Here is a 13488-nt window from a genome sequence, read left to right as displayed (position 1 = left end):
GAGCAACACATCACATACTCTGTACTCATGGCAGCAAGAAGTACACCTCCATCTGTGACTCACATTAGTTACATAAGTGATAAGAATGAAACAAGTAATAAACATGAGCAAATGGACAGAACAAATAGGGGCAACAGGAGCAGAGTAACCCGAACATTTGACGAGTTCAACAACCAATAACAGACAACTTGTCTCTGCCACCACCACAATGCAGTAGAGCATAGACCAATCAGTATGTGCACATGGAACATCAGAGGCCTGTCAAAGAAAGAGACAAAGAGCAATTAATGGCCGACCTTCAAACTTTCGATCTCGTACTTCTCCAAGAAACCTGGGGCGACCAACCAACAAACCTGCAGGGGTACAACTCCACATCATATTCTCGCACAGAAAGAAGTCAGCTTTAGACACAGGAAAGGTGGCTTGTCAATGTACGCATCATTAACATCGGGCCAGTTAAGCACCTGGAGGCGACCCTACCAGCGCCCAACGAACTATTAGCAGTAAAATCAGAATCAACAAACTCGAACGCCCAATTATAAAGGTTTATCTACATCCTAGGCATAAAATTAACGGGACTCAACAAATAATAAATAAGCTGCAAAAAATCATGGAGGAGGTAGAGATCAACAACATCATAGTTGCAGGAGACTTCAACTTACACCTTATGGGTGCTCCCATTGAAGACGGTCTGCTTCAGGATTTTAACAGGGCATGGGAAATCCCAATGCAGGGGAAAAGTGCTACCAATAAGCAGACTGGATTACGTATATACCTTCTAAGGGAGCTTGAACACCTCAACCTTAGAGCCTTGAACGGACGATACCACAAAGACAACCCGCCAGAGCCACCTTTTTTTTTTTTTTACAACTGCCGCTTCTCATATCGACTACACATTTACGACGCTCCCACTATTCCACAAAATTTCTTCTGACGGACAGCGATCACTTACCACAAAAAGTCACCTTTAAAGGAGTCTCTTCCCCTGTTTCATGTAGCAACCAGAGCAATTGCCACAGACTACACAACCAACAAGAAAAGGATCAAGTGAATCGTGGACTCAGTGAAGAACCTCTTAGAATCAGCCAAATCCATCTTGCTTGAAAATTCCACCCAAAAAATGAGCCCTTTTGCTACATGGGAGATCGCAACTCTAACACTTAGAGAGAAATTTGCAACTAATGCAGGAGTCAGAAAAGGAACCTCAAGTATGACACAACCAGCCAACGACAACACGGCTCAAATGACAAAACTTAAATCTCCTATCAATCAAACCTTAAGGACACTCCGCCGGAACTTGCAGAAGAACTCTATATGGGGGGAAAGTGAGAAAACTCAAGGCAAGCCTCAAAAAGACAAAATGAGACAAAGAAAACAAATTGATGTGGGCAAAGATCCTCCACGATTTAACGAGCAAGAACTATGCAAAGTTCTAGCAAATAATCAATTCCTTATGATGTTCTCCCCATCATGGAATGGACTCTTACCTCCCAGATAAAAATGACTGGACCACCTACCTTCACGACCACTTCAATAGCCTTGGCCGAGAGAGAAATTGGCATGAGGAAGATCTTGGGGCAAACTTGGGGAATGAGACACAATGGGCATCAAACAACAGTAACAATGGTTCTGAACCAGGCAAAGAATGCCTAGTAAATGAAGTAATTCTAGATCCAAGAGATTATTTATTAAAGATAAAAACACAAATAATGAGGCAATTTTCATAAGGGAGGCCAGAAGGAGCCCCGGGCCCAAATGGGATCCCGCCAATTCCATACAAACGTGATCCACAGTATTGGTCCGACATTCTGGTACCAGAATATAACGAGATCTTGTTCAGCGAAAAGATTTGTAAAAATGATCAATAATTTCACCAATCCACAAGCAGGGTGACAAGGGTGGTGTGAAAAACTACTGCCTTGTCACTTTGATTGACAATGATGCTAAGTAGGACTGATCCTGGAAGAACTGAAAACCTGGTCCTCATCCTCATCAATCATACCAATAAACCAGACTGGCTTCTGCAAACACATGGGAACAACCACTACATTATGGCCCTAACTCTATTGATTGATGACGCAAAGGAAGCCAGGCAACCATGATATCTCGGTTTCATTGACTACAACTCAGCTTACAACCACATAGACCAAACAAAACTATGGCAGAAGCAGACAAGATGGAGCATACCACCACCCGATCTAAAACAACTAGTCCTACTACACACTGATTCCTGGGTTAAAGTCAAACCGGGGCAGCTTTTAAGATGCATTGCAACCCCCAAGGGGCTAAAACAAGGGTGCATCTTAGCTCCTTTGTTATTCTATCTCTTTATGGCAAATCTACGTGCAAGACTAGAAAACTGCAACTCGCATGCCCCCAAGCTCGGCAAGACGACCATCTCCAACCTTCTATGTGCCGACTTAGCCCTAGCAAGTCAAACACCAACAGCTCTGCAACACTTACTTGACGTAACTCAGTAATACTCTAATGAGAATACCTTGAAGATCAACTTAGGCAAAACAAAAATAAGGACCATAAACCTTACCAAAAGGAAAATGTCCTGCTGGCTCATAGACACACATCGCCTAGAATCAGCAACGGAATACAAATACTTGGGTGTCCTGCTATATAACAAAGGCTCCTTCAACCCTCAAATGGAAGCACTAAAACGAAAAGGTAACACAATTTCCTTCACCATGAAGCCTTATTTGGCGCCTCATTTAGAGGTTATCCAAGCCAAAGTCCTTCCGACGATAACATACGAGAGCAAGGCAATGAGAGGAAGAGACGCCACTAACGTGGAAAAAATAATCATCAGGTCGTTCAGAACGATCGTCAATCTCCCAACTACGCCTCCCACGCCAAAATAAGGCTAGAGTTTGGACCACAGAAGCAGACACTGCCTAGAAGGAGCACATTTGAAAAATGCTGGCACAAGATAAGAGGGGCAGAGCAAGACACATTAAACTGGCAACTTTGGGCTGAACTATCACTAAGAGGGAACTCACCGGCTAGAAAGTACCTTAGAGACTCCTTATCTCAACTAGGTCTGAATAATCTATGGAAGACATCGACATCCCATATCAATTTCAAGAAAGAGGTCACAAAGTCCATCAAAGCGCTGTCATTGGAAGAAGATAAGGCTGCGCTTGCAAAGAGAGCCCACGGCTGGAATGTCCTAAACAATTATGTAGAAGCCAAACCACAAATGTATTTGAGCAAAGGATTTAACATTCTTCTGAAAGAGACATTCTAAAAAAGAGGATAGGCATGATACCGATTTTACCACATCCACCATGGAAGAGGAAATTCGGAGGTAACATCTGCCGGCCATGTAGCCTCGAAATGGAAGACCTTGCGCACATAATCTGCAATTGCGAAAGTCTAGCAAAAGAACGACGTTCACTATTGCACACTCTTTTTAATCTACACGGGATTCGTTCCTTTAGACAGGCAGTGCCGATTTATTTAAAATCTGCTACCACGCAATTGACCTGCAGATTTACAAAATTTCTCAATATTGCAAAGGAGACTGCAGTTAGAACCATGATAGCTCTGCACATCGTACAACTTCTATAAATATCAAAATATCACCAACATACAATAAAGGGCTGAACAGTAAACCACAAGCCAAAATAGCAAGGATGGGAATTGCAAGACTATCATGGGGGAAACTTGGTCCCACACATCTTAGAAACCTATTCTGAGCTGCAGCACCTTGTACAAGATTTTATATACACACAAATCTATGTAAGATGCACGTCTAGCCAAAACATCACTGGCGCAGGAAAGGGCAAATGGAGCATAGAGCCACTCTCCCTTGATTTTAACCTAAAGACTCACTAAATTGACACAACAGACCAAATAAGGATTTTTAACTTTAACTTAATCGTGCTCATTTGATTTGATTAATTTACATAATCACTTGTGTTATGTACATGCAACAGTTTTAATTAATCATGCATAATAAATTACCTTACCTTACAAATGTAAACATTAATGTAACTTACAATTTATAAAAAAATAAATCACATCATTTCACATTAATTTTACATGACTTTGGTATATTTATACTACATAATAAATATAAACAAGACACCTTAGGTGTTTTTTTTTATTTAAATTTAAGAAAAACAATTGTCATTTAATACTGGATAATATTTATTCTGGTGGCAGAGAGCTATGCCAAAGTGTAAAAAGTTGTACACTTGAACATTAGGCTCCAGCCCCTTCGGGGTCGGGACATTTTAGTCTACACTTCTGAGTAACTTTGCATTCATAAATGGTGAATAGCCAAAAGCAGTAAAGGTATTTATTCATGTATAAGTTTAACTTTGTAAATGGCAACTTGAGCTTAGAGTCTAGCTATTCATATGTCAGGCCTTTAAGATGGCAAGTACTACCTATTTGTGTGAAGCTGCACATCCCTACAGTAGAGGTACCATTTCTGGCTGCTGGGGCTTAAGCATGGGACTGTGAAGGCATAGCCAACAGCGGTCAATATTACATTGATGTTGGATGATTCAACACATTCTGGAAATGAAGCCAGTGTCAGGAAAGGTAGAGAGAGAAATGTCTGTGCTGATGTTTGCAGGCCCTGCATCAGTAACATCCATACTCTCCAGACCATCACAGAAGTGACAACAACTTTGGATCCATCACGATGTGGCTGCCCACATTCATAAAGCAAAATATAACTTACATCACTTTCTAGGATGCTTTAGTGAGATCCAATAAACAGTCCCCATGATGCTCGTCCTGGATCCATTTTATAAGCATCAACGGATGATTCCTGGAGTGAAGAAAACAAATCCACGCCTATTACCCTTACAGATCTTGAGGAGCCTGCTCTTTGGAGAACACGTTCCATGTGTGTTAGCCCCATTTCTCAATAAATAGTTCAACATAAATGGGTTAAAGTGATTATTCAAAAGGTCCTTTCCAGGCAGGGACAATTGTCTGTAAAACAACCCTTCACAAATGAGGGGAGGGAAGGGCTCATTTCTTGCCACCTGGCCATCCACAGGGGACGCTGACACTTTTGTTTTCTTAAAGCCCTTCGCTGGACAGGAAGAAACTGTGGGGCTCTAAGCGGTTGTCCTGACAAGGCCAATCTAATTTCAATATTTGTCAGATTTTGGATAGCGAAGTACATTTTTCACGACTGACTCTGTGCAGTTTGACGTTATGCCACTACAATCATTCTGGGTCATTATAGCACTATGTGCAAGTTTAAGAAGGAGTAGAAGTAAACAACCACATTTACAGGTGCTGGTTGAGATTCAGAGGTAGCCGGGCTTCTCTCTGACAGAGCATAGGATTGCTTAAACAAGATAAAGCTATACCAGTCTACCTTTAGTGGTGCTACAATGTTGAATGCGACCTCCTTTCAAGCCCCAGGGCTCAGGGGAGACACTGGGGCAAGAACCTTGGGACTTTGGTGATACGCCAATGGGTGCTATGCAGATTAGGAGTTTCTTTCAATGAGTCAAACAACTACGGGGTATAAAATGAACTACCTCAGAAATTTGGATGATAGCTATTAAGCAGGTTAGTATGAGGGTCCTATAATGACTCAAGTAAGAACTGTATATTAATCAACAGCACAAACAACTACAGGAAGATGTGGATATGTTTTTAGGTATGTTTTGTGTAAAGTATCATGTCTCTTCGAGAAAAAAAGTCTACTTTTGTATTATATTTGATGCTGGGCAATATATATGTAAATGGGCAGCTGGTGGGACCACTTAAGTATTTTTAGGTAAGAGAATCAGCAATGATCACGAGGGTAGCTGAAACCAACATGCATGGAAATACTTCAACTGTTGAATATTGATTAGAGTCATAGTCGCCCCTACTTCATTTCTACTTCACAATATAGGCGTCAAACGTCCTGTGGCTCTCCCAGCTAACTATTTTTATGTTAAAACTTTGGTTTCTCTTAGAATAGACAATAGAACTAAACCACTGTAATGTAGAGAAGCATTACAGTACTAGCACCAGGTTACAGTCGATTCAGAACTACAAGAACATTAGAGACGTCCAACAGAAAACTAGTGGAGCTAGCTTTTGGCCTCTAATCTCCTAATACTTTCATGAGAAACAGTAGATTTTGGTCTGACGGTATGATAGACAGTCACCATACCATTTGTTAGTTAGAAATAATTCTACCATAACACAATCCGCCATCATAAATCCTGACATTATCACCTGCACTCTGCTCAATCTCCCATCACCTATTTCCACTATCAACTGGTCTGGCTTTTATCTCACATCCCCAAGAAGGTAGTTCAAGCAACCACACTGCTCTATAATCAGGATTACAGAGTACAACCAGTTACAGAGAATACAGAAATGGGCAGGGAGACTGCTTGTATGGATTAAATGCAATGAGCCAACCTCTCCCATACTGAAAGCCTTACATTGGCTGCCAGATCAAACAAGCAATGGCATAGCCAATAGGTCTCGCCTTTGCGACCTTTAAAGTGTTTAGCCCTGCAGCACATGAATACACAGGAAGAACGGACACTGCAAAATTAAACACACCAAAAAAAAACAGAAAATGTTATTAGAAGAAGTTTAATACAATCATTGTTTTTATTTATTTATAAAGTAAACAAGGGTAGTAGCTTGGAATGTGTAACAACGTTTCTAACTCCTCTATAATAACCTATGGAATGCAAAAAAATAAACATGTTGCCATAAATATCTTCCTTCTTCTTGTCAATACACAGCTAGAAAAAACAGCAGAGGAAAGAAAACAACATCTCCTTTTTTGTTCTTTAAACTGCTGCTTTAATTATGCTGGTTGACCTGACCTGCCTTTCCCCTCAGAGCTGGCTCTGGCAGCAGACATTGTGACCCCAGAGCTCAACTGTAATAAGTTATTACGGTTGAGTTCTCATGTCATTTCTTTAAAATCAGAGAGTGGGTGTGTCACAAGTCACCTATTATAAAGAAATTAAAGATGAGTTTTTACACAGGGTTTGCAAAATCACATATTTTATAATCAACTGAATTAAACACAAGATGTTTTTATCCGGTGCACACATCCTAAATTGACCTATACATAAGCGATAGCGAAGAAAAGGAAGGCTCAGTGAAATAAAATAATTGCCACGGGTCACACAATTTGGTTTCTTCCAATGGGCTCACCTCACCCTCAACATCCACTCGATCTCACCCTCATTGAGTCTCAAAAAGTGGAGATGTATGCATCAGTATGCTGCCGCCAGAATCCAACAGATTCAATTTTATACACAGTGGTGCGACCATTACACTCAGAAAAATCAACACAACATTTAGCAGGTGTGTGCCTTCACTGAGTTAGAGAAGGGGCCTGTCTGCCTAGCCTGACTAGAGCACAAATAAATCACCCTCCAAATGTTACATGCTGGTTGACTTTATGAACAAAAACAATATAAACACGAAAGGGCATGCGCATGAAGCATTTCTCGTAGCAATGCTGGCTGTTGAACAAAGTAGCGCCTCGTCTCTTATGTAACTATACATGAGGGGAGTTAGGTAATAATGACAGCCCTTTGCTACACACAGCCAGTGTCCTATAAACACCAGCCTACCACAGAGCAGTGTAAACAGTGTTGTATAACTTTGTCGCCTATGACGGCCAAGCGCTTTCACATAACCGAGCCGCTCCCGTCGTAGAAGTGTTTTTTGGCAAGTGAACCGTTGCTTTCGGTCACGGACCGACGCCATCAGTCAAAAAGGTAAAAAAATCAGCTCAGTCGCGCGTTCCGCTGCGATGAGACCTCAGGCGACTTAGAACCCTAATTTGTAAAAAATGCACGCACTGTTGGAATAAAAAATACATTTAGGATTGACTTGCCTAATTTGTAACATTTCTGGTGTTTTTTCTGCAATTGCTAAAATGCCACTTTCAGCAAGCGCGGTCCCCAAAATGAAAGCGGACAGCGCTAAAAATAACAAACAAAGAAAAGTGTAAGGGGGTGCAAACATGAATCGCAGGCTGCAAATTGAAACCAGCAGCTCAAGAGGAGTGGTGGGGGTGGGCACAGCAATGCAGCTGCCGCCCTGCACGCCGCTGCTTGCTCCCGAGAGCAAAACATCGTGGGAGTGAACCTTTGGAGAAGAGGTGGGACTACACCCGCCTTTGGCCATTTGCGTGCTTTCATTATTGAAAGACACATGTAAAGGCCAATCCAATTTGTGGGAGGAGTCAGACCCACACGGAGAAATTTGAAGTGCTCACAAGAAGCCTCCCATAGAGTAACGCATGCGTGCGGCGCTAGGCTCGACCTAACAAAACATTCTGTATAAAGTGGCTTCTATGGCCCACAAAGCCTTCTGTAAGATGGGCCCAGAAGTTATAACTGAAAAACTTAAGACCTGCCTGCCCAATCGTTCCCTAAGATCTTCAAATCTGTATTAGTGTTCCTTGAATAAAACAGATGCGGAAGGGGGGGTAGAGCCTTTTTGTTTTTGGCCCCCAAAACGGAATGCCCTCCCCCCATCCAATAAATAAGAATAAGCTTTTACAATTTCACAAAGGGTTAAAAACATGGTTAGTTCAATAATCTTGAGCCATTAGTGCTTTCGTCTTTTTAGTGGCAGAATGCTCTTTAGGGTAATAGTTGCGCTTTACAAATCATTTCATCAGATCATCATTACCATCGTAGTCGTCCAGACATTCCTCACTTCGTTCTTCACATCAGTCAATGAACTAGCAGAACCTATCTCATGCATAACACCTTGGTCCACAAACTCAATTGCCTCTCCACTTGGAACCACATTACCACCCCAAGCCCTTGCATGCAGCTTTCGGAGTTGAATAATGTGCCCTTCACACATAGAAGCTTAATCTTAAATGTATCCATTTATCAATTCTCAACAGCCACCAGAGCATATTGAACATACTTGATACCATCAAGTAAGTTTAACTGATGAAAGTTCCACTCTTACTCTGAATACTCTGAAAATATTTACTGATGTATACTGCCTGCACAAGTGCGCAGTGTAATCAATTGTTAAATCACATCTCTCCTTCCTTATGAACCACTTACTATATATAGCAATTCTTGCAGAGAACTATCCAGTTCTAGACATGTTTCAATATAAACAAAAGAGCTTACTTGGTCCTTATCCTTCCCCATGTTCATAATTACTACTGCTCACTTGCCAAACTGCTCTTCTTGCACTACTAATTTCCATCCCACCTAAAATATAAAAACCATATTGACTAGAAATAGTAATTACCTGAGCAGTAAGAAATCTCTTCAGGGCATTTCCTGGTTTCAAGTTCATTCCTTTCACTACACAGCATACAATATATGGCCGCACGTCCTTCACAGCTGGGGTGACTTTAACAATGACTGGTGCTGTATTTTCAGAAATGTGGAGAACTTGGATCATCATTGTGTTTACTTCTTCCAACTCCTCATCTTCCCCTGCTGCACCTTCTTTCTTGGTCTTCTTGTCTTTCTTCTTCTTCTTATCTTTTTCTCTTCCATCATCTTTCTCGCCATTTTCTTTACTCTTTCCTTTTCCGCCACCTCGCCCCCCAACCCGTAAGTACTCAAGCACAGATTTGGGCTGGCAGCCATTAACCATCTTCTCCAAGCGTTTGTCTTTGAGCTTGTTGCCTTTAAAATTGATTTCTTTAAGCTTCGAACAGTCAGCAAGCTCAGCAGGTATTTCAGTCAGCTTGTTGCTGGAAAGGTCTAGACTCTGTTAAGAAATGTTGAAGAACATAGTCAGAATAAATGGATATTAACAAAATGGTCAATATTCCTGCCTATTTCCAAAGTCTAATAGAAACACAGTTTGTGGGTGGGTGTTAAAGTATTAAAATTAGTAAAACATAAAAGCAATTAAGAAAATAGGTACAGTGAGAGTCTAAGATTTTCATAAACTATAAGTGTAATATGGACGGCTTTCGAAAGATCCAACTGGAACGGTGGATGATAAAGTTCCTTTAGATCTTAACTACCCAGCACCAAGAACTTTCTTCAAGCAAGCGTACAAAAGGAGCAGCACATTACACTCTAAAACTGCCACTTTTCACAGAATTTGTAGTGGTGACTTACTGCCACTCAAGAAAATAAAGCACTGCATTAACAGCCTGACAGACCAATTTATTCCTCACCCCACAGAAAAGGGCAAACCCACCAACCTCTTCTTTAGTGAAATGATACAGAAGTTTTGACAACATATTGATGATACCAATTCTGCTTCATCTCTCGCACCCAACTCTTCCCATAAAATCTTACAATGGTCAACCTTCAAAGCCGTATCTCTCCCAGATCTGGCGGACACACTCAATTCCCTCAAATCTAGTTCTTATCAAGATGATATCTTAACATCATCCTTCATCAAACCCTTCTCTTATCAGCATCTTTCCAGAAGCTCGCAAGACCGTCCAGATCCTCCCACTCCTAAAGAAACCTACACTAGACCCTGATAATATTGCCAACTACTGGCTGATCACTCACCTACTACTAATTGACAAGATTATTGTAAATGCAGTCTAAATTCAACACCAAGATCATATCAATGCTAACCATCTCCTGCTGTCTGGCTTCGAATCGCACTGCAGCATGGATACCGCGACCTTACACATCGTAGTTGATGCCCTCTTGCCCATAAATGAAGATGACCCCCTGCCTCCTGATATAACTGGGGCTCTAAGCTGCCATCCACACAGTTGACTATCCCACCCTACTACGCACTCGGGTAACAAATAAAATTCATCAGCAATGTCCTTCACTGGTTGTCCTCCTACCGTTTTGAATGACACCAGTTTTTCACATGGGCACCTGCTTTTGGCTAGGTAAGCACTATGGAAATACCATATACATACAATCGTACACGTCTTAGCCCCTTGAACTCAACTGGAGATTGGCTCCTCTGTAACTTGTAACCAATCTTGATCATACATGTAATACAGGGGTTTAATAGCATCAGACTCAATGCTGTGACAGTAAGTTAGACTAAGCTAAACGAAATCCCTCCTTATGAGACAACCACAATCATAAAAGGGACGTCGAAATTTCCCTGCAGGGAGTAGCCATATAGTCAAGAAATCTCAACATATCACTCAATATGATAAGTTACATCGTTTTTTCTTCACAATTCAGATGTCTCTTCAAGCTACTATTCATAGTCTACTACTGCCTACACTACATTGCACTCAAAATCTACCCAAAAACTTAAATAGCGTGATTAGTCACTCTAGACACCTACCAGCCGGTATTTTCTACGACTCTTCTGTTGCTATCACCACTATAAATGTCCTTGACCCAACCATGAAAGAATAGAGCTAAAATAGCCTTTGTGGGATAAAAATAAAATAAAAAGACTTCTCCCCGAGACTCTAATCATATTCCAGCTCGCTCACATTCCATATTCCTAATCCACTATATCATTGACCAATCAATGAATCATAGTGTATCCTGCTTTTTGTCCATCTGCGACCTGCGTTTCTTTTTCCAACGCAAATTGCCAACATGTCCTTTTATTGCAATTTACCTTTAAAACCATTTCGTTCGTGAATCTGAAACAGAATGGATATTGCCCACTTTTTCTCCCCCTCGAAATAACATGTGGACCTAAAACCCCACAAGCAGAGGTTCAATTACATGGTGTATAACTATAGAATTTCCAAGAACGATGGGAAGTTAACGAAATGCAACTTTGCATTTTACCACAAGTCTAAAATGCAGATGCCCAGTGGTTGGCACTTCCTTGTGTACCCCATGAAACATTTCGCTTGCAGATATTAGTGCCGCATGCCAACTGGCTTCTACTCTATCACCCCCTGTATCTGAGCTAAACTATAGACATGTAGGTGCCGAAGACCGTCATTATCTAAAGTGGACCTCATCCCTTTTTCCCCCTCATGTTGACAGCTGTGGTACCTTAAGGGATGGCAAGAGGCCGATGTCCCCACTCAGTTCCTCGATCAGGTTCTCCGACGCGCTGAGGGTCCCAAGAAGCGGCAGCTCCTGGCTGAAGAAACCAGTGGGGAAGGCGGACAGCTGGTTGCGGGAGATATTCAGCACGGCCAAACGGGGACAGCGGCCTAGACCTGCAGGCAGACTTTTTAGCTGGTTGCAGCTGAGGTTCAGAGTGTTGAGCTCGGGAAAACCGCACACCTGCTCGGGCAGTTCGGTCAGATGGTTGCCAGACAGGTCGAGCACCTTCAGGGCAGCGAGCGGAGCCAAAGCCTCGCCGGGCACTGCGGTCAGTCCGTCCCGGCACAGAATGAGACTGGTCAGAGCCTGCAGCTGACCCAGCTCGACCGGCAACTCCCGCAGCGCCGGGCAGCCTGACACTTCCAGGTAATTCAGCAACTTCAGCGAGAACAACCTCGCGGGGAGGCGACCGGAGGCCTGCTCGAGGCGTTCGTCCGCCTGCGGGCCCTGCAGCACCAGCTCTCGCCGCTTCTCCCGCGCCACCGCCTCCAGTTCCGGCCAAGTATCCCCCATCGCGAGCCACGTTAGTCCGAAGAAACACCGGCCGGGTCTCTACTTTCAGGTTTCAGAGCCGGAAAAACTACAAGCGAATTACTTCCGGCTGTCATTACTGCTTCCTGTCACAATGCCTTCTCACAGCGTCTGCACCGCTTCTTCAACCCGGAAGCAGTTCACGGGAGGCAGCTATCCTAATGTATCCAACATTACTTTCTGCTTGTCAGATCCTAAAATACTCTGACATTGCATTTATATAGCGCTTTGCCCTTGATAAGGCGTTGAAAACTAGGTAGGCTGTAACCTCAAACTATCAAAACAGAAGGCATCACTCTCGTCGGTCGATCCCATCTGGCGTAGATGGCCATCATCCTGTCTTGTTTGGAAATCAAGGATCACTGCCTGTCAATGTAATCCGGACTCAAATAATGACTAGACGAGTCAGTTAGCAGTTGCACCTTTCTAAAAGACCGGTGTATAGTGTACCTTGTTCGTAATTAATGTGCATTGTCTATTTTTAATTTATGCTGCTCCTCTATATTTATACACGTCGTGTCGTGTTCTAGTCCAACAGCTTTGTTTTGACTTTCTCATGTAACTTGTTTTCTTGACTCTTTTTTTTTCCAATGATACTTCTCGCCTACTTATTTTCAGTAATATTGCACATTACTTTTTTCTTGTTCTCCAGTTTATTTTGTATTCTAGCTCCGGTGGTTGTGCCTGTTCTGTTTATTTGTACTTACGTTTTTGTTTTACTTCATATTTTTTCTGCAACCAGTTCGCTTCTGTTTTCGTGTAGTGGTGCCTTAGGGGCAAAATACCAATAGAGTGGGATGTGGCCCGGGTAATTTCCAGGGGCTGAGATTAATTCAAGCATCCCACCTGGCGCTCTTTTGTACACTTTACTAAGGTTCAAACCTCTGCATTGATGATATGTTAATTTATTTTAAAAAGTTGTAAGTCGTGCTGCACATTATCACTGGTTTCCTGTCTGCTGATTCACAAAGGGTTGCCACATTTCCCCGAGAAAAATACTGGCCAT

General features: G+C 42.2%; 1 protein-coding gene across 1 annotated transcript in view; it reads right to left on the bottom strand.

The window, feature by feature from the left end:
* LRRC47 (leucine rich repeat containing 47) overlaps positions 1 to 12592 on the bottom strand; it is a 184292-nt gene extending 171700 nt beyond the window's left edge. The window contains exons 1-2 of the mRNA XM_078642635.1: positions 11895 to 12592; positions 9235 to 9705 (exon numbers count right to left, since the gene is read on the bottom strand). Of these exons, the coding sequence (XP_078498761.1) occupies positions 9235 to 9705; positions 11895 to 12464 (1041 nt within the window). The 5' untranslated portion in view covers positions 12465 to 12592. The remainder of the gene's footprint in view (positions 1 to 9234; positions 9706 to 11894) is intronic.
* Between the last annotated feature and the right edge of the window lie 896 nt (positions 12593 to 13488).

The sequence above is a fragment of the Lissotriton helveticus genome, chromosome 5_1, assembly GCF_964261635.1.
Source record: "Lissotriton helveticus chromosome 5_1, aLisHel1.1, whole genome shotgun sequence".
NCBI classification, from domain to species: domain Eukaryota; kingdom Metazoa; phylum Chordata; class Amphibia; order Caudata; family Salamandridae; genus Lissotriton; species Lissotriton helveticus.
The sequence above is the reverse complement of the archived record's forward strand: the minus strand, read 5'-3'. Positions and strand labels throughout refer to the sequence as shown.